General features: G+C 44.8%; 1 protein-coding gene across 1 annotated transcript in view; it reads left to right on the top strand.

Moving 5' to 3' along the window:
- Nucleotides 1–23,094, top strand: part of LOC126199677 (zinc finger protein basonuclin-1-like) — a 229,178-nt gene that overhangs the window by 161,108 nt on the left and 44,976 nt on the right. The window contains exon 5 of the mRNA XM_049936605.1: nt 18,653–18,893. Within this exon, the coding sequence (XP_049792562.1) occupies nt 18,653–18,893 (241 nt within the window). The remainder of the gene's footprint in view (nt 1–18,652; nt 18,894–23,094) is intronic.

Below are 23,094 nucleotides of genomic sequence, written 5' to 3'. Positions count from 1 at the left end.
TCACAGTGGAGTGCGACCAACGCGTGTGACGCAAATCGAATCGCTGCCTTTAATTTAACTTGTACGTATCAAAGTGTGTACTTTGTATACGTGCACCTACTTCGAAAGAAAGAGAGACACTACAACTCGTGCCTGGTACAGCTATAGTTGACTGTCAGGCTGGAGTCCAGGCAGAGAGGACATACAATACAGCGCAGGAAACGTTGTTCACATGTATAAACGACATAGATTTTGATCCGATGACGGCATATGCCGCCTGAGCCATATCAGATGTACTGATAATGGTTTCCACGTCGTTCGCCAATAGATAGTGTAGTCTATCAGAGCAGCATCTGTGTCTTCCCTTTAAGAGGAAGCGCCCACACGCAGAAGCCTCAGTGTGAAGCGAACAGGCAGCCATGACACGGAGACTCACTCGTGCTTCCTACAGCCAAGTGAGCCAGTTTGAATCGGGTGAGATTGTGGCCATCCTAGTGGGTCTTTCAGAGAACTGACGTGATGCGTCAGCTGTGCCACAACGCTGCTATCAGTCATCACGTGAACAGTCTCACGCCCGTAGACGAGGTTCTTTAAGCCCACGCAGCACAGACGTCTGCGAGAATAGTCCTATTATAAGGGCAGCGGTGGCAGATCATACAGCACGGGTAAGAGGGCTTGTGAACCCAGATATGTGGACACCACCTGTTGCGAACCGGTTGTTAGCAGTTGGACTACGGGCACGTACACGTCTAGCAAGTCTTCCACTCACGCCACGTCATCGACTAGCACGGCTCGACTGGTTCCTTCGCTTTGGGGGTGGAATCGATCACCGCGGTCTTCAGCGCTGAAAGCAGATCCTGCCTGCACGTGATGGTCGTTTACGCGTACGACGCAGAACGCGTGAACACGGTCTCTTAGAGTGCATTCGTCCAACACACACTAGGGCAGCCTCACGGCTTATGGTACGGGGTACGATAAGCTACAATTCTCGTTCACCTTTGGGCACACTAACCAGCTAACCAGCGCTCGGTACGTCAAGAATGCTGTTAGGCTCGTTCTTACGCCGTTCTTGCAATAGGAAGGTCATGTGATGTTCCAACAGGGTAATGCTAGGCCACACACCGCCCGTGCAACTCAGCGTGCTCTGAAACACGTGTAGCAATTTCCCTGGACAGCAAAATGTCTCTAGTTTAGCACGTGCGGAATACGAGGTGCGGCTATAAAAAAAACCGGGCTGATGCTGGAAAAAACATTTATTTACAATTATTTACAATTTCATGTTATCTCCTTCAATGTACTCTCCTCCTCGGTCTCTACACCGCTCCATACGAATTTTCCACTGTTCATAGCAATGCTGCAGATCATTTTCGGTACGTCCATACATTACTTCCGTCGCTTTTTCTTTTACTGCTTCAACAGTCTCAAATCTAGTTCCTTTCAAAGCTGACTTGACTTTAGGGAAAAGAAAAAAGTCACAGGGGGCCAAATCAGGTGAGTGGGGTGGGTGATCTAAGATGGGAATGTTGTGTTTTGCCAAAAACGTCTTCACTGACAACGCACTGTGAGCTGGGGCATTGTCTTGGTGAAGGATCCATGACTTTTTTCTCCACAAATCGTTCCGTTTTCTCCGTACTCGCTCACGTAGGGTAGCCAGGACGCTAATGTAGTAATGCTGGTTCACTGTTTGTCCCTCTGGTACCCAATCAATGTGCACAAACCCTTTGATGTCAAAAAAAAATCACCATTGCCTTGAATTTCGATTTTGACATTCGTGCTTTTTTCTGTCGTGGAGAACCAGGAGTTTTCCAATGCATCGATTGGCGTTTAGTTTCGGGATCGTAAGTAAAAAACCACGATTCATCGCAAGTAATAACATTTTGTAAGAAGGTGGGATCACTTTCATTGTTTTCCAGGATGTCAGAACAAATCATTCTTCGGCGTTCCTTCTGTTCAATTGTGAGACACTTTGGAACCATTTTTGAACACACTTTGTTCATGTTGAAACTTTCATGAAGAATCTGCCTAACACTTTCCTTGTCAACTCCTGTTAACTCAGACACTGCTCTGATTGTTAAACGGCGATCTTGTCGAACAAGTTTACCGATTTTTTCAATGTTTGCATCAGTTTTTGCTGACAATGGTCTGCCAGTGCGAATGTCATCACTGGTGTCTTCGCGGCCATCTTTAAATCGTTTAAACCACTCAAACACTTGTGTTCGCGATAAACAATCATCGCCGTACACTTGTAACATTACAAACGTTTCACTTGCAGATTCTCCTAGTTTGAAACAAAATTTGATGTTAACACGCTGTTCTTTCTGTATACTCAACATTTTCCGACGCACAGACAAAACGTCAACTACTTAAAACAGACGCCACGGGCAGACTGAGTGCAGGAGGCAGATGAAACTCGAGCAGTAGGCGGAGCGAGAGTCACGTGACAGGCCACGCGACTTTCAGCCTTATTGCATTCGTTTTATTGTTTCACCAGTACTAGTCCGGTTTTTTTCTGGCCACACCTCGTATGACGGGACGAGAAGTGACTCGTGCGACACGTCAGCCAACAACTTTTACAGAATTACTTGAACGCGTCGAGAAGGACTGTATTGCAGGACAGTATTCATCACTTACACGATCGACTAGTCAGCCCCTGCATTACCGCCCGCGCAGGCTATACCACGTATTACTATGGGTGTTTCGGCATGGGTCATGGCACGTCAGACGTGCTTGTGCCAATGATCTGTAAATGCAATCATTTCATGTACTCTGTATGCACTGTTGCATATGAACAGAGTGAAATGGAAACCTCAGTATTTTACCGACAGTGTGGAATAACTAAATGGCTCTGAGCACTATGGGACTTAACATCTGTGGTCATCAGTCCCCTAGAACTCAGAACTACTTAAACCTAACTAACCTAAGGACATCACACACATCCATGCCCGAGGCAGGATTCGAACCTGCGACCGGAGCGGTCACGCGGTTCCAGACTGAAGCGCCTAGACCGCACGGTCACACCGGCCGGCTGCAATAACTAGGAAAGCCTTGACATGACTCGGTCGGTCGTCGAAATATTGTGCCAAAACTGAAATACAAACTCGGCCGGCCACCCGGAAGAACACCATTAATGTGTATAGCATGGTTCAAAATGGTTCAAATGGCTCTGAGCACTATGGGACTTAACTTCTGAGGTCATAAGTCCCCTAGAACTTAGAACTACTTAAACCTAACTAACCTAAGGACATCACACACATCCATGCCCGAGGCAGGATTCGAACCTGCGACCGTAGCGGTCGCGCGGTTCCAGACTGTGGCCCCTAGAACCGCTCGGCCACTCCGGCTGGCGTGTATAGTATGATCACTGTTAATTTTGATACTGTATTACAAAAATATTTTTTCAAGCAAATGTTTAGTTGCAGAATGAGATTTTCACTTTGCAGCGGAGTGTGCGCTGATGTGAAACTACCTGGCAGATTAAAGCTGTATGCCGGACCAAGACGCGAGCTCGGGACCTTTGCCTTTCGCGGGCAAGTGCTCTACCAGCCGAGCTACCCAAGCATGACTCGCGACCCGTCCTCACTGCTTCAAATCCGCCAGTACCTCGCCTCCTACTTTCCAAACTTCACAGAAGCTCTCCTGCGAACCTTGCAGAGCTAGCACTCCTGGATGAAAGGATATCGCGGAGACATGGCTTAGCCGAGTTCGAGTCTCGGTCCGACACACAGTTTTAATCTGCCAGGAAGTTTCAAATGTTTAGTGTTTTGCCAAGTAAGACCCCATTTATGAGTTTTATGAATCTGTTCGTGTTGTCTGTCTGTTAGTCGGTATTGTTTCTTCAATGAGACGTGTTTCTGTGTAGTGTTCAGATTCGTTAACTGTCAAAGATGGATTACATACAAATCCAGAGTCTTACATATAAAAAATTTTACTTGATAATTACTTTGATTCACAAGACACACCGAAATTCTGACGTACGATTTGTCGGACGCCATGGGAATGACGTCACTAGCCATTAGAATGAAAGCAGAAGGTTCAGCTTTGAAAGGGTGTGGTGAGTGCGGAGGAAACGGCAGTTGGGTAGTTGTGGAGACAGGCGGCAGGTTATAAAGCGGCGCGTATGTTTTCGGGACTAAGAATTGAAGTTGTGAACCTGTAAGCCTGAACAACCAATAGAACGGTATCCACGGGAGTAGCTGATGTGGGAATCTATTATTAGTGAGCACTTGAGTTAAAGGCAATGAATGTAACAAATAAGTACGTGCAGAAAAAAATTATTCTGGGCTCAAATTGGTGCTATTTTTCTGCCAATATCTGTGTTGTTTTTTGGTAACATTGCTGTTATTTTTTGGCAGTAACGATGTTATTTTTGAAAAAATCCGTTATTATTTTTGGCCAAACCAGATGACTTTTTTCGCCAGCTTCGATGTTGTCTTTACTAGATTCGGTGACACTGTTTTTCACAGACTCGCTGTTTTTGTCAGATTCGTTATTTTTTGGCATATTCGGTGCTAATTTTTGCTAAATTCATTCTTATTTTTTTCTAAATTTAGTCTAATTTTTTGCCAAATTCGGTCTCTTTTTTGGCAAATTCTGTGTTTTTTTTCTAATTTCGGTGTTATTTCTTCTAATTTCGGTGTAATTATTTCCAGTTTCTGTGTTATAGTTCTGTTCAATTTCGGTGTTATTCTCTTTCCAATTTCGGTGTTTCAAATTTCGGTAGTATTTTTAATGGTACACGAACATCAGATTTGAGGAAGTACGAACTCAAAATTCAATTTCACTATCCAATAAGGATGAGTTACGAATATTGGTATATTTCTGTCCCTTAGATTTACAACATATTTTGTACGGGGAAAGGACAAATTTCGCGACGTTTCGGAAAAAATCGCCGATTTCGAGATATTTCGTAAAAGTTCTTGAATCCCTGTTAGTTCGCTAAACACCTTGAAATTCGCGTTATCATTCTTGGTTTCGTTTTCGTGAAATTTTCGTGTCCCTAGATGAAAGTAGATCTCATCAGTCGCAAATTTTAATGGACGTTAAATATGGTAGGCAATTAAAAAGGACCGGTAAACTCAAATGACGTATAGCACGTGAGTTGTGGCCGCTTTGGTCCTGGAACAAGGATGCTGGCTGCGCGTAACTGGCGTGGCGCCTCCTTTCAAGAGCAACACCGACTCAAAGGAAGGCCTCGGCGCTTGTTGGTGACGTCACGTCAGCTAGGCACGGCGAACGCCAGGTCTGTTGTAGGCATACTCATAATGGCGGTGTCTCCCTCTCTGACACAGGAAAATGTGAAACTGTTGGCGGTAGTTGAGCAACACACATTGTTCTGAGAGATTTCTGCAATCAATTAATTGTGCAATTCATTACAATTCTTAACAAATAGTGTACTCCTGAACTTAAATTTCCACCTGTTTTAAGGATTGACATACAAAAACAACTTCATGGTCCAGCAGCAACATAATTCGTGCTTCTTTACCTTATTTGTAAATCTGAGGAAGTTACGTTTGTAATGGGTTGCTTTTAAAAGAAACTGTGAACATATTGGTGCTCTTCTTTAGGTATCTTGGTTGACTATGGGGTGAGGAGCACTGAATGTTAATGCAATATCTTGCGATTGTACACGTTTGGGAATGGGTTGGGGGGACCGAAGAAGAGGTAAAAGAGAGATACTTGATTTATCAAGTAAAATTTTTTTATCTTATAAAGTTTCTCCTTTCAGTGGCAAAAGGGGAATATTTATCTTTTCTAATGTGCATGTTTAAAAAAGTTTAAGCTCAGCAGTATTTTCGATGTATGAAGCTATTTTGTTTCCTGTTTAGAATTCCTTTCGTTGAAAACGACTGTAATCCAATGATTGGCAACAGTTGGACATTTACACATGTAAATTAGTTCACATTTCCAGTGACGATGTCAAACGAAAATAGATAAATAAATAAATAAAAGAAACGAGTTCATTGTAAGGGGGTTGGGGAAAGTTTCGATAACAAAATGGATCAAGTAAATATAGTTAGTTGAATGTAAAATTTCCGAAGCTTGCAATGGGGCAAAGCATCCTCTCATATTGATCTACGTTTGTTTCGACAGGGTTCAGTAATACAGAACTATGATCTTCATTTGTAGCTTTACGATTGTAAGAAAATCTTTCATCTAAATAAAACTGCAGAATCCAAAACAATACCAAACATTTTGTCCAAAAATAAGGGATTTATAGTGAGAAGCACGCCCAGGCGTTTCTGCCTGCAACAGACCTGGCGTCCGCCGTGCCTAGCTGACGTGACGCACCAACAAGCGCCGAGGCCTTCCTTTGAGTCGCTGTCGGCCTCGCACGCAGCGCTGGCCATGTTGGCTGCCCCGGGCTCCGTGCCCCTCTCACACTGGCTACTCCCCCCCGGCGGCTGGGATGCGCCGTTCGCCGCTCGCCTTGTCTTTAGCTAATCTCTTCCTGTGCGCTGCTCGCGTTCATATTTAAAACCCCAGCCCTTAATGTCGCTGCAGCAGGCTACGGTAGTTGGCCGCCCTTCCTCCCCACGCCTTCCCCGTGCCGAAAACCGCAGCATCCTCCCGCAGTTCTTTCCGGGATCAGGCCGCAGCGCTGCCGGGATAAGAAGGAAAGGATTTCCCTCTCGTTAGCGAGCAGGCCCGCTGCCGCCGATGAATAATGAAGCAGCGTGGATGCCGGCAGGAGAAGTGCAGCCAAGAGCGCGCGCTGCCTTTTAACTCACCGCTAAACTCCCACACCGCGGCGCTCCTTCCCAGCATTAATTAATAACCGGCTCTAGAATGATAAAGTCTTGTCCGTATCATCAGACACCGTAAAATAATTAAAACCGCCGAGCATCCCCCTGCATCCGCACTTCCTCCGTGAGCCTTCGTCACTTTCATAAAGAGAGGAAGATTACTGAAATAATTTCACAACACTGTTGTCGCCACATAAGCTGCTCATCTATATTTCACAGACAGCGCTGTCATTGTCTTTGTCATTATAGTTACTCCCGTAGTGTACGTAGTACGATCTTATTTGTTCCAAGTAATTATCTACGCAGGCACAAAATTTTCTCGATTTACTGTTTCACTCAAATCCACAACCTTCAGACGGTAATTCCCAGTCCTGTTATGACGAGCAATCAACTTCATTACGAAGTCATGCAGGTAACAAGGAATCTCTGATACGACGTGTCACCGTGACTGCGGCTAAAGAAAGTAAAAATCTGAATGTGGTCAATACAGGTCCGCAACATTGATTCAGAAGGAATAGTACAACGTTATTCTTGTTGCAGGCGTGTGTGTGTTGGTATGAATTATTAACTGATGGTGACTTTGACGCACGGGTAAAACACAAACATTCATCAGGTACACGCTTGGCCTGCTTGTTGCTCTCATTATTTGTTTGACTTTATAACGCGAATGACAGCTGACCCGAAAGTGATAACATACGGAATGAGCGGAAACAAAACGCCTTAGAGGCATAGTTTCGGGCGCAACATAAAGTACGCTTTGAGCTCTCTCTATTTCTCATCAATAAGGGATACTGCAAAACTGGTAACATCGTCAAACCAAACAGCAGTTGTCTTTGTGTTGACATTCACCAGAAATATCTAAATCTACGCCCTGTAAACTACTATGTTATATATGCATGGCAGGGGGCACTTCCCATGTAACACTTACCAGGGCTCTTCCTGTTACATGTAAGTCGCGAGGGAAGAATAATGCGTAGGGGCCTCGATGCGTGTTGTAATTAATCTAATCTTGTGTTCGTGATTGCTACGAAATCTATTCATAGACGGTTGTAGTATATTCCTAGACCAATCACTTGAAGCTGATTCTCGAAATTGTGTAAGTAGTCTCTCATGGGATGCTGCGACCTATTCTTGAGTACTGCTCGATTGTTTGGGACCCGAACCAGGTCTGATTGAATGAAGACATCGAAGCAATTCAGAGGCGGGCTGCTAGATTTGTTACCGATAGGTTTGAGCAATACGTGTTACGGAGATGTTTCGGAAACTCAAATGGGAATCCCTGGAGGGCGAAACACTATTAAGAAAATTTAGAGAACCGGCATTTAAAGCTGACTGCCAAACAATTCGACTACCGCCAATATACGAGGGATATCCGGAAAGTAAATTCCGATTGATCGCGAAATGGAAACCACTTTTAAAATCAGAAATATTTTGTCTGCAACAGTTAGTTACAGCTTCCAGCCACTGCTCAACATAGTCACCACTCCGACTTATAAATCTGTCGTAGCGTTCTACCAACATTCCTATACCCTCGTCATAGAAGACAGTCGCCTGTGCTTCCCGCCAATTCTCTACGCTCATCTATAGCTCGTTATCTGTCAGAAAATGTTGTCTTCATAGCCAGTAGTCAATGTGAGCATAGATGAAACACAGAGGGAGTCAATTACGGGCTGTAGTGCGGGAGATCAAACACATCCCATCGAAAACGCTGCAGGAGCATTTCCATTGCCCCTGCAGATTGCGACCGTGAATTGTCACAAAGTAGGAACCGTATGAGAGTTCTGTAATGTGGGCTGCATAACATCAGGCGAAACCTCTCACCAGGACCTCACACTTGGCGGGACACAGTATTTTCTATCTTTATGTGCTCACCACGCACTCAGAACTGGAAAGAGTGAAGTGATGTAACCGACACTCATACCACAGACACTGTCGAACACATATGTGCAAAGCTTTATCAGATTTTCACAGTGGTTTCCTTTTCTTGACCGATCGGAACTTTCTTTCCCGATATCCCTTGTGCATTGCGCGTAAGGACTACGGAGATAAGATACGAGAAATTAGGGCACATACGAAGGGATACGGTCGTTTTACCTGCTCTCTGTTTGCGAGTGGAACAGGAAAGCAAATGACAAGTAGTGGTAAAGGGCACTCTCTGCCACGTACCGCTCTGTAGCTTGTTGAGAATGTACACTCCTGGAAATGGAAAAAAGAACACATTGACACCGGTGTGTCAGTCCCACCATACTTGCTCCGGACACTGCGAGAGGGCTGTACAAGCAATGATCACACGCACGGCACAGCGTACACACCAGGAACCGCGGTGTTGGCCGTCGAATGGCGCTAGCTGCGCAGCATTTGTGCACCGCCGCCGTCAGTGTCAGCCAGTTTGCCGTGGCATACGGAGCTCCATCGCAGTCTTTAACACTGGTAGCATGCCGCGACAGCGTGGACGTGAACCGTATGTGCAGTTGACGGACTTTGAGCGAGGGCGTATAGTGGGCATGCGAGAGGCCGGGTGGACATACCGCCGAATTGCTCAACACGTGGGGCGTGAGGTCTCCACAGTACATCGATGTTGTCGCCAGTGGTCGGCGGAAGGTGCACGTGCCCGTCGACCTGGGACCGGACCGCAGCGACGCACGGATGCACGCCAAGACCGTAGGATCCTACGCAGTGCCGTAGGGGAACGCACCGCCACTTCCCAGCAAATTAGGGACACTGTTGCTCCTGGGGTATCGGCGAGGACCATTCGCAACCGTCTCCATGAAGCTGGGCTACGGTCCCGCACACCGTTAGACCGTCTTCCGCTCACGCCCCAACATCGTGCAGCCCGCCTCCAGTGGTGTCGCGACAGGCGTGAATGGAGGGACGAATGGAGACGTGTCGTCTTCAGCGATGAGAGTCGCTTCTGCCTTGGTGCCAATGATGGTCGTATGCGTGTTTGGCGCCGTGCAGGTGAGCGCCACAATCAGGACTGCATACGACCGAGGCACACAGGGCCAACACCCGGCATCATGGTGTGGGGAGCGATCTCCTACACTGGCCGTACACCACTGGTGATCGTCGAGGGGACACTGAATAGTGCACGGTACATCCAAACCGTCATCGAACCCATCGTTCTACCATTCCTAGACCGGCAAGGGAACTTGCTGTTCCAACAGGACAATGCACGTCCGCATGTATCCCGTGCCACCCAACGTGCTCTAGAAGGTGTAAGTCAACTACCCTGGCCAGCAAGATCTCCGGACCTGTCCCCCATTGAGCATGTTTGGGACTGGATGAAGCGTCGTCTCACGCGGTCTGCACGTCCAGCACGAACGCTGGTCCAACTGAGGCGCCAGGTGGAAATGGCATGGCAATCCGTTCCACAGGACTACATCCAGCATCTCTACGATCGTCTCCATGGGAGAATAGCAGCCTGCATTGCTGCGAAAGGTGGATATACACTGTACTAGTGCCGACATTGTGCATGCTCTGTTGCCTGTGTCTATGTGCCTGTGGTTCTGTCAGTGTGATCATGTGATGTATCTGACCCCAGGAATGTGTCAATAAAGTTTCCCCTTCCTGGGACAATGAATTCACGGTGTTATTATTATTTTAATTTCCAGGAGTGTATGTAGATGTTGATGTACACAGTACAGCAATATTCTAGGGTGAGTGGTACGTAAGTAATTTGTTTTGTAGTGTGACTGCACTTTCTTAGTATCCTATAGATTAATCGATGTCAGTCATCTTCGACTGAATCCATGTGATCGTTCCATTTGTTATTATTGCAAAACTTACATCCATATTCTTGTATGAGTTGACTGATTAGAATTGCGCTATTCACATTGCTTTAATACGATATTGCAAATTTTCTTATCTGAAGCAAGCTATTTTAAATTTTTGAACATTTAAAGCAAGTTTCCATCTTGTGTACTATATTGAAATCTTATCAAATGTGAGTAAATATATTTATCTTTAGATGCGAACATTTTAGATTAGGCGTTACCGTGACTGTTACTGATATGAAATGGAACAATAAGTTTACTGTTACCAGTCACTGTTTATTTATCTCCTTGACGCGTTTCAGAGGTTTCAGCTTCCATCATCAGGTGGCTTTACATTTGTTAGTATGACATTTGTGTGTGTGTGTATGTGTGTTGTGTTACGATTATTTGGAGGAACTTGTGGGACTGTCTCTAGTGCATATTTGTTTACAAAATATGGCAGTATGCATATGATGTGTTATGACAGTAAAAGGAACCTGTGACCACCGGAGACAGTGGCACAAGTTCTCCCAAATAATCGTAACACAACACAAACAAATGTCATACTAACAACTGTGTTCCAGAAAATGAAATCGCCAACAAAAATGTTTATTTTTCGATTCTTAACCCCACTGACACACACAGCTAATGTACATAACCTACCAGCTGAGGTATAAGTAACTGTATAATGCACCTGATGAAGGCAGCATGCTAGCGAAATGCATTGTGCTAATAAAATGTTAGTAAAATGTGACTGCAGCAGTATAAAATTATTCCACATAATCTTATAATACAATCGCAGACCTCAAACAGCATCCATATAATATGGATAAATTTAAACTGTAAATCCACCTGATGATGGAGGTTGAAACCTTTGAAACGCGTCGTGGAGATAAATAAACAGTGACTAGTAACAGTAAACTTGTTTCATTTAATATGAGTAAATAGTTGTGCAAGGAAGTGGAAGTAACACATTCTCTCATGTATCGTGGGTCAACCATCTGCGACAGGGGAAGTTTTTGGAAGGTGAGACAAGGAGCGTAGCACGGTAGACCGAGTGGCTATGAAGAAGCTCGCCAATATTTGGCGGAACTGAGTGATAAGAAACGAAAAGTACATAGATCCAGCGTAGCACGGTAGACCGAGTGGCTATGAAGAAGCTCGCCAATATTTGGCGGAACTGAGTGATAAGAAACGAAAAGTACATAGATCCAGCGTAGCACGGTAGACCGAGTGGCTATGAAGAAGCTCGCCAATATTTGGCGGAACTGAGTGATAAGAAACGAAAAGTACATAGATCCAACTTACTGAAACACTCGTGGACCCTCAAGACCAGCATTTTGGCGTAGTTGAGTTTTGTCCTGGCGCAGAATGCTGTACATAAAATGTATCAAAAAAGAACTAATGCGTCCACTATCAAGAAATGTGATATCTCCAGGCGTCTTTCTCTCATGTCAAGCAAAAAATTGTGCAGTTGTTTTGCTGTACTGTGGGAAGAAATGGACAAAATCTTCATGGATGGAAAGATCGAGAGCACGAGACCACTGGTGAGGACAGCGATCAGGTGGATGGAGCACATCAAGAAGATATCAAGTCTTACTCTTCTGCCCTCCCTGAGAGAAGTTGATAACAGACCAGTAAGGCGACTCTTGGTACACGGGGCCACGGCAATCAACAATACGTACGACGACCTGTAATGATGATGATGAGCTGATGTCATTCCCGAGAACTACATCATCTTCGAAAAGTCTAAGGATACTATTTATACTGACAGTCAGATCATTAATGTACAACATGAATAGCAAGAGCCTCAAAACTACTTCCTGGAGCAGACCTGAAAGTCACTTCATCTATCGATAAATATCCATCCCAAGATAACACGCGGCTTCCTCCCTACCAAGCAATCAATAAAGTCACAAACTCTGCTTGATACCCCTCAAAATCTTATTTCCGTTAATAAACGTCGGTTTTGTGTCGAGTCAAACGTTTTTCGGGATACGTACAAAAGATGCAGGAGGCGGAGACTGAAAAAGGGGAAAGGACAGGGTACGGGGAAATGTCTCTGAATTTCTGAACAGAAGGAAATGAGATGCGTGACGATTACGACGAGGCTGGGTTTCTTTCCCACGCGAAATGTTCTCACACTCGGTCTCGATGTAAATTGCCGTCTCTGCTGCGTCGCAGCGCCTGTTTTACATTCTGGCTTCACCGCATGGGCGGCACGGAAAGGGCGGACTCCGTACCGCACAGAAAGTCCCGCCGTCAGAGGGAATTCCACACGCAGGTTCCGGCATCGCTCTTACGAAAAGTATCCTCCCATCTTACAATCACGATAAAGAGGACGAACGAATTTTAGAAGAGTTTCGACTAATCAGATTATAAAATTGTGCATGGATAACAGGTTTATACAAAGTGACAAAGGTTACTAATCGCATTTGGAAGACACGGAAACTGCTCGAAGAATGGAAATGTGTTGTCATAGTACAGTGATTTATCGAAGGGTAAACCATTACGGGGAAACATACGTCATACATGTTGGCTACAAGTTGCTGCCTACATCTCTTATTAACATAGCAGAACTGAAAGTGCAGTAGGAGCCTAGCAAGAAGGCGGTAGAAGAGCGCAGGAAGGCATGGAGAACTTGACGCTGATAGCACTGATAGGACACAGGCTCTTGAAGGACAATAAAACAGCTGCAACGTTTCGGTATTTCAAGAAAGTGAAGATCATGAAGAACAGTAGACAGGATGAGAAGACGCTACAGGAGAACTGAATTATTAAGAGATATTAAGGCAAGGATGATATTGGGAAGCATTCCTTTTCATACTATGGTGTACGTCAAACAGGGAGACTGGCTTTTTCCCATGCTGTTCTGTCTTGCACACGATGAAGCGATCACAGCGGAAAGCAACAACCTCGGAAAGCAGGACAAAAAGGACTGCAGGACATACGAGGATATCTTCCATTTGCGGATGACAGTGTGATACTAAGTGGGACGGAATAATGATACTTCTAAATTTAAGTTTATATTATTACAAGAGTAGGACTAAATACTGCCCACAACAAGATGATATTGCCTGCCACTTAGATTTGAATCATCAGGAGGCACCGTACAGCACACTGACGCATTAATCTAAGAGAATAAGTAACAGGAAATAAAGCAGTAACGAAGAAGTGAAAGGGGGGACGAAGAAGATCACAACTACTTCTCTATGTCCAGGAAATTTTGTTGTTAGGAGAGGATAACAACGGACGTTAAAACTAGTGATTTCAAGACATCAGCGACGAACGCAATATCTAAGCATGAGATGGTAGAGTTGTAAACACGACATACAGAAAACAAACGAAGAATAGAATATCTTTAGGAAGATACTGGACCTAAAAAGAGAAGATAAAAGTTACGAATCAAGGGAATAAATGTGCCGCATCTCGAGGGCCATGGAAAAAAGTACACACCAACTAACATTTCACGACGAGAAAAAAGAGAGATCGAGAAGAGTTTCGCCAGCGGAAGACATAACCTTAATAGGGCACTAAGATATCATAAGAAAAGCAGGACAGAAGAAGGAAATGGAAAGAACTATCATGGCGTCTTAAGAATTTAGATAAGCCATGGAGAGCCTATATCTGGATAGCGGCACTGGGTTTTGAACCAATGTCCCCCAGAATGCGAGTGTACTTGTCTTACCATTGCGTTACCCAGCTGCCGGCCGCGGTGGGTATCGTGGTTCTAGGCGCTCAGTCCGGAACCACGCGACTGTTACGGTCGCAGGTTCGAATCCTGCCTCGGGCATGGATGTGTGTGATGTCCTTAGGTTGGTTAGGTTTAAGTAGTTCTAAGTTCTAGGGGACTGATGACCACAGATGTTAAGTCCCATAGTGCTCAGAGCCATTTGAACCATTTTTTCGTTACCCAGCTCGATGCCCTTGAGGTAGACGCCTCAAATTTGAAAAAAATGGCTTTGAGCACTATGGGACTTAACTTCTGAGGTCATCAGTCCCCTAGAACTTAGAACTACTTAAACCTAACTAATCTAAGGACATCACACACATCCATCACCGAGGCACGATTAGAACCTGCGACCGTAGCGGTCGTACGGTTCCAGACTGAAGCGCCTAGAACCGCTCGGCCACCCCCGCCGGTCTCAAATTTCACCACAGTGATAGCTGCTGCTGGGAGTGTTTCACAATTCGAAGTATTTGGTGCAGCGTACTATCATTCCAGATGTCAGTTCAACGCAAGGCTTAGAAACGCTTTCTTATAAGGTACTAAACAATCGACAGCTGAATTAACACAGGGGAATAACATGAGGTAATGCGGCGGGCCGCACTGTTAATTCACGAACGTAGTCACAAACTGCTCAAGTGATTGCTCCGTGTTTTTTTACCTTCTCAAAAATCATACAGGACGGTCAGTGTGCAAGGCATCGACCAAAATATGTTACTACGTCATACATTGGGTCACTCTTATTAACGCTCCCATTACATGTGCTAAAATGGCATTTCACTTCTTTCAGTCAGTCATGTACCAGTGACAGAAATAAAGTTGTCGAGTAAGTTACGTCGCCTGCAACGTATTCTTTAGCAAAGGCGACAGATCTTACGAGGAATTATGTAGTTCACACAAGGCAACTATTACACGTAACATTTTTTTTTGTTTTTTTGTTTTATCCTGTGATGAACTGCGGTTCTACATTATCCTGTATAACCATCGTCGGTTACTATGATGGTAACAGGGAGAAAGGTACCATTGTTCCAAAGTTACTCTTGGTGCCATGGTCGCTTAGCGGCGTTACTCTTGTTGCCATGGTGGGTTGATCCAACGGTATGACTTCGTCTCACGGAAGACAGTGATTAGTCTGACAGCACGACGGTACCGCACAGACATCTTGCGTCCTCATGTATTACCTTAAACGCGACAGCACCGTAGTGCAATTTTTCAACACGATAATGCTCCCCCATTCATGGCACGTTTGTCTATGAACTATCTGCACGATGCTGAGATTCTCCCGTGGCCACCAAGTTCCCCATATGTGTCCGATAAAACACGTGAGGGAGCAGCGCGAAGGTCGACTCCATGCTGTGCCATCATCTAGAACTTCAAGGACCAGTTAGCCTGCAACGTTTGCGGGCCAACTTGCCTCAGATACAGCGCCAGCCAGCATGATACCCTTCTCAACAGAATAAGTGGATGCATCCAGGCCAGGAGAGGTGTAATGTCATACTGCTAAGTGGAATCATACTGCCGATTTCTTTGTATAAGTGACCCGATTATGTAATCAATGGAATAACGTGTATCTGTCAACCCGTTTAGTTTCATTTCCTCTCCTTCTCCACTTCTAAGTGACTTACTTTGTTTTTCAGGCAGCGTAATTAGTAGTGATATAAGTGTATCGCCCTTGGTAATCAATCTATCAACTAGTGAAAGCCGCATTCAAATGGTCCCCGAGATTAGCAGACAATAAAACGTGGCACTGAACTTCGATTCATAAAGGTCGATTGAGCTGCCCCAAGCGAAATCTTTTTAGGCAACCCTCAATGCTATTTCTGGCCTTCAAAAATCATGCCCGAGATTTTCATATTTTCTCGTTCGCAACGCACGAACTGTTAGTCCTACAAAAACAATGAATACGACCTTTTTGTAGGAAATTTAAAGTAGTTAAAGTTCGTAATGGGATGCGCCTTCGTTGGAGGACACTGTATTCGAGTTATTTAAGAAAAACGTACAAAAATAACCTTCAAACGCACCTGCACTCCAAAACTCATCCCTCACCAGTCACGATTCCTAGTATGTTGTTTGTGGTACTCCTTCCTACCACTATACAAAAATTGAAGACTAAACAAAATAGTCACAATATTCGAAAATTTTTGGTCTCTATTCATTGGGGTATTACGCCACCAGCATAATCGACTGATTCGTTAACGTTATTAATTCAAACGTGACCGTGAGGATATGAACCAGAAACGTCTCCTGTAAACGTAACGCTAAAGCTAATTACGTTGACAATTCGAACCTTACAATCATGGTAGTTTTGCAGTCGGAAGATCTGACGAATAACGATGCTGCAACTGTTTCTTTTATGCTGTTAAAATGCATAAAATTTACACATAGGTCAGCTTTATAATTTCTGTTTGCTCGAATAAGCCGATGGTGTAATAAGGACAGCCAATGAAGATGAAAAAAAGTCTAATTTGAGAAATAATTAGCGCTGTCACAAATTTTTGTACGGTGGTAACAGGGAGTGCCATGAACAATACACTAGAAATCCTGAACGGTGGGGGCTGAGTATGCGCGTGGAGCAGCGTTTGGTGGTCACTTTCGTACATTTTTCTTGAATGACTCGAAAACTATGACTTCTAAGCGAAAACGCTTCAGTTATGTTAATAGCGCATTTGATTGTGTATGGGAACGTGTATCTCATTAAACATATTACAACTGTTGAGCACCACCTTGCAAAAACACTGAAGCGTGATTTTCAGTGGGATCATGTATATACTGGAAACTGGTGAACTGTACATACCAGGAAACAGCGTGAGCCGGCGTGCGCGGCCGGTAGTAGAGTTATTTACTGGGCCGAATCGTCTGCCATGTTTTCGCCAACTCTTAAGATTCGGCATTATTTACCTTGTGGGTGTTAAACCTATTCCGCATTCTCACATGTTCATGCAGAAAGAGAGTAGGATCTCGAAGTTGTAATATTAATATTCCACAACATTGGAATTATTTAAAAGGCCCTAGAATTATGACATACATAAAGTCAACCTTAGAAGTATATCCATACAGGCGTATTTCCCAAAAGTAAGATTTTATGTTATTTATTGCTCATTAGGTTAAATTAGATGCTGCCCTGCAGGGAGGTCTGAGTAACCACCCCACCCCCTCTTTCCCAAACACGAAGTGTGAATATCTGGAATTCACGCTGCTGTTACAAGTCTTTGTGATTAACACAAAAATAAAACAGATCATTTCTAGTTTGCTGAGTTGTGGTCAAAACTTTATTCTTTGAAGTTATGTCACTTACACAGGTTCCCTCACAATGACCAGTCCGCTATAAACATATCTTGATTATGACTCATCCTATTGTACATAAATAGAACTGCGGTTACATATTATTCAGTTCATGTATTTATGGTTACGATAAAGACTTACAAATAAATCCCAGTGAATATTACACTGAACTTTCCGAATTCCGAAAATACGTCAGGGCCCGAAAAATTTTGAGACGAACTGATTCAGTATAGTTTTCGACTGGGGAAGAAAACGCAGTTGTAAACATCTGGTTTCATGTTTAGAACTACTGTTCTTAACACACAGTTACAACACACGGTTGAGCGCCAGACACTGGTTCCCAGTTGTGAGATCGTGACCCCTTTTTTTCTTCGTTTGCGATCGCTTGGAATTGTAAAGACGTGAAAAACCATTTTTGCAATGTTTAGTGCAATTCACAGCTGAGCAGTCACCAACTATTCATGACGTATTCATCTTTCCCTTTAACTGAAAATCGCCATTTACGTCGGGACTCACATGAAAAGAAGTATAAAACATTGGGCATTGGGGACACGTTTTTTTAGTTTTTATTTTTAGTCATCAGTCTTCTGACTCGTTTAATGCAGCATGCGGGCCCTCCAAGAATTCCTCTCCTGTGCCAACCTCTTCATGTCAGAGGACCACTTGCAGCCTAAGTCCTCAATTATTTGCTGGAGGTATTCCAATCTGTATCTTCCTCTACATTCTTTGCCTTCTGCTGCTCCCTCTAGTACCACGGATATCATTCGCTGATGTCTTAACAGATGTCCTATCATCCTGTCCCTACTCCTTCTCAGTGTTTCCCACATATTCCTTTCATCTCCGATTCTGCGCAAAACCTCCTCATCACTAACTTATCAGTCCACCTTATTTTCAAGATTCGTCTGTAGCACCACATCTCAAATGCTTCGATTCTCTTCTGTTCCGCTTTTCCCACAGTCCAATTTCCACTATCGTACAGTGCTGTGGTCCAAACGTACACGATCAGAAATTTGTGCCTCAAATTAAGGACTATGTTCGAAACTAGTAGGCATCTCTTGACGAGGAATGCCCTTTTTGCCAGTGCTAGTCTGCTTTTGATGTCCTCCTCGCTACATCCGTCATTGGTCACTGGCTCGGCACACAAGTGAGTGGTTTGTATCTGGCTTCAGGACGCGTGCGGCGAGCGGCTGGACTCGTGGCAGATGTGCTCGGCCGAGGAGGAGTCGGCGCTGGTGCGCGCGTGCGTGCGCTTCGCGGACACGCACTCGCTGGCGCTGCAGCTGCTGGCGGCGTGCGACGGGCCGCCGCCCCACGCGGGGGTGGGCGCCGCCGCCCACCACACGGCGCACGCGCTGCCGCCCTCGCCCGCCAGGACGTCGCCGCCCGCCTCCCCGCCCCATGCCGCCCCCGGTGAGTACAGCAGCCGCCCCACACCTGCAGTTCACTGGGCGCGACAACAAACGGCTACGGAGAAACCAAGTAATCGGTTGCCTGAGTACACTGACGAAAAGTGTCTGGGCACCCCTGTATAATGCGGAATGTCACCAGAGATGGACCCGCCGGTTCAGAAGAAGGCCGGGAGTATTGTGTTGTCAGTGAAGAAAAAGTAACAGCACAATGGGTCAGCAAGCAGAGATCAGTGGCGTCGAACGAGACTAGACACTGTACGTCATGCGAATTGCAAACCCACCAGGCATATTTCGACCGCCGGCCGGGATGGCCGAGCGGTTCTGGGCGCTACAGTCTGGAACCGCGCGACCGCTACAGTCGCAGGTTCGAATCCTGCCTCGGGCATGGATGTGTGTCATGTCCTTAGGTTAGTTAGGTTTAAGTTCTAGGGGACTGATGACATAGAAGTTAAGTCCCATAGTGCTCAGAGTCATTTGAACCATATTTCGACCCTTCTGAAGTTCCCCAATTCGATCGTTGCTGAGTGTGATTCTCAAGGGGAGACACGGCTAAACCGAGATCAGCAGACAGGGATAGTCAAGCATTGACGAAGGTGGTTGTAAAGAAATCGTTTGAAATCAGCAGAAGGAATCACTCCCAGATGCTACCAGCAGTCAAACTAGCACGATGACTGTGCGTAGAGAGTTATATAGAATGACCTACGATGATCGAGCGTCTTTTCATAACCCACACATTTCTGTCTTACACAGAATTGCAGCTCCAGCACAGGCTCTTTCCTTCTAACGGACTCCACTCTAGAGCAAGTCATATCTGTTTCTTGTTATGGAACCTCTTGATTTCTTTTTGGTTTCCGTTATAATGGCCATGTCAGTATTTTATGAACTCTAAGTAGCCAATTTGAGGACACTGTCTATTCCAAGTCGTTTGTTCCCGTTGTACATAAGTGTTGCCTTCGGTTTATCGGTTCATGCTGGAGATTCTGAGGAACATTATAATTCTCCTGTTCCAAAATACCGTCCTGTAGTGGTGTAGTTAGATGGTGGGGCTGCCCTCTCTATGTGCCCCAACACACATGTTTTTCTTTTCAAGTTGGCTCCCTTAAAAGGTTGCTACAGCCATCGGTCCATCTCTTGAGGTTTCCTACGGTATCTTTCCCTGTTTCTCATCGTGGCTGTTGATGAGAATTGGCTTAAAAAAATGGCTCTGAGCACTATGCGACTTAACTTCTGAGGTCATCAGTCGCCTAAAACTTAGAACTAATTAAACCTAACTAACCTAAGGACAACACGCACATCCATGCCCGAGGCAGGATTCGAACCTGCGACCGTAGCAGTCGCTCGGTTCCAGACTGTAGCGCCTAGAACCGCACGGCCACTCCGGCCTGCAGAATTGGCTTCCCTACGCCTAGAAGAGTCCACTTGCCACTCCCCCAACCCCTACGTTGTGGACTGACTAGCACTGCCAAGAGCTTCACCTCCCACCAGCTTGACTCTATGGGTCATTACAGAGTGCACAATCCTCCTCGTCAACAGTAAGGTGGCAATCTCTGACATCGAACATGATACATCATGCGTCCAGAGATATTTCACTACATTTTTTCTACGGTCTGAAAGCAGTCGAGCCTGTTTAACATGTGGTTTAGTAATGCAAGTAAAACCCAAAATGCGCAGTTTTAAGTAAACTTTACGCTTTAGTAGATAAATTTATGATCCATGCAAGCAGTTAATGAAAACAATCTGACTGTAACATTATCATCGCAACAGAATACACTTACATTAAAAACGTAATTGGAATACAATAGACTTAGCGCCTGTAAGTTCTGTACTTAAGTGACCATGAACAACCAGCTCTACTATTCCACAAATAATGAATACACTGAGCAGCCAAAACATTATGACCACTTTACGCCGTGACGTTGGCTGCCACCTCGTGGCGTTGCGGGCACGTGACGCGGTAACAAAAGTGCCTAAGCGGAGCAGACACGGAAGGGGATGACCCTAAAAAAAAAAAAAAAAAAGATATGGGCTGCAAATGATGAAATGCATCGAGATAAGCGACTATGACGAAGGACAGGTTATTATTATGCAGAGCCTGTGAACGAGTAACTCGAAAACGGCGAAGCTGGTCGAATGTTCACGTGCTAACGTCCTGAGATTCTACGGAAAGAGCTAGAAGGGCAATGAAACTATCACTAGGCGCTAAATAACTGGAAGTCCACGACTCTTCACAGAACGTCGGGTTCAAAGCCTTGTCTGTACTGTAAGATAGGGTAGATAGTGACCTGTGGCATCTCAATCGAAAGAGCACAATGCTGGTGCACGCACAAGTGTTTCGCAGCACACTGGTGATCGTACCACTCCTAGGTGTTCACATGTTCATCCAGCGACATCCTCACTTACGACTGCAGTCGACACGGGACAATCGAGATTCGATAGTATGGCATAAATTATACCTAGTGTTCGTAATGATTCATTTTCCCTCTTTCTTGGCACACAATGTGAGATATGATACCAAATCGTCGATCAGTGGAAGTGTGTCGGATGAATTACATTTTTGGTACACTACGTCAATGATCGTTTCCACAAACGCCGTCATCGAGATGTACGGCGGCTCGAAACGCACAGCGGGCCACGGACGAAGGCTGGTGGGAGCAGTATAATGGTATTGGAGACATTCTCTGCGCTTGCACGGGACGTGTGGTAGCAATCGAAAACACGCTGACAGCTGCGAACCACTTAACATCCGTTCGTGCTCGATGTCTTCAGATGGTTCAAATGGCGCTGAGCACTATGGGACTTAACTTCTGTCCGCATCTCGTGGTCGTGCGGTAGCGTTCTTGCTTCCCACGCCCGGTTTCCCGGGTTCGATTCCCGGCGGGGTCTGCCTCGTGATGACTGGGTGTTGTGTGATGTCCTTAGGTTATTTAGGTTTAACAAGGGGAGGCCGCCAATTGTGAAATTCAGATTCGATTCATACTGCGCATAATAAAAGCTCATGGCCAGAGGTGTAATGTGGCAAAGCACCAAGATGCACTTCTCAGCCGTTGTCGAGAAAATCGACAGTTAAAGAAACCGTTGCCGCGAAATACTCTCTACGATCAAGTATTTACTACAGCGCCGTGGCGCAGCGGTACGCGCTCGGGTTCGTAATCCGAAGATCGCCGGATCGAATCTCACGCCATGCAACTTTTTTTTTATTATTAGTTTATTGTAATTCAAATATATATATATATATATATATATATATATATAAACTATTAATGAATTGCTTATGCATGTTGGTGAAGGCGGATCGCTCTCCAATTGTACCGCCTCCATTTTTCCGTTTGTTTAACAGGGTGTACCAAAGCTCTCACGTCCGCACTGATTTTCGACGATGTTATAAGTTGCGCTAGGGACCGCATCTACCTTCTTTCGAAGTTAGCACGCAACTACGCTGTTATGCGGCGGCTCGTTTCGGCCCATTCAACGTCTGTCCTTCAAGTGTAACGAGCGAGTAACGGAGTTTATATTTCATACCTGCCACAGCAAATTTGTGTTCGTGGGGTTTCTATTCTAATTCGAACGTTTGACTTACGCCATACGTATTCGTTTCGGAATATCGTTTCTACGTCTTCCGTTAACTATACGTGGTTAACATTATGAAGACAATTAATAACATTTGTGAAATACAACTTTGTTTGCGGAAAACATAATGATGTTCGAAATCGCCAGTTTTCCACGACAAACGACTTTCAACAACTTATTATATGCATAATTATTGCAACTGCTTGCCGGGAATGATATATATATATATATATATATATATATAAAAAAACCGCTCGGGTTCGTAATCCGAAGGTCGCTGGTTCGAATCTCGTGCCATGCAACTTTTCTTTTTAGTATTTTTTTGTAATTCAAATGTGTGTATACACACACACACTATATATATATATATATATATATATATATATATATATATATATATATATATATAGTGTGTGTGTGTATGTGTATACACACATTTGAATTACGAAGAAATATTAAAAAAAAAGTTGCATGGCACGAGATTCGAACCAGCGACCTTCGGATTACGAACCCGAGCGCTTACCGCTGCGCTACAACGCTGTAGGAAATGGTTAATCGTAGAGAGTATTTCACAGCAACGGTTTATTTTAACTGTCGATTTTCTCGACAACGGCTGAGAAGTGCATCTTGGTGCT

The sequence above is a fragment of the Schistocerca nitens genome, chromosome 8, assembly GCF_023898315.1.
Source record: "Schistocerca nitens isolate TAMUIC-IGC-003100 chromosome 8, iqSchNite1.1, whole genome shotgun sequence".
Lineage (NCBI taxonomy): Eukaryota > Metazoa > Arthropoda > Insecta > Orthoptera > Acrididae > Schistocerca > Schistocerca nitens.
This window is presented reverse-complemented; position numbering and strand designations above follow the sequence as displayed.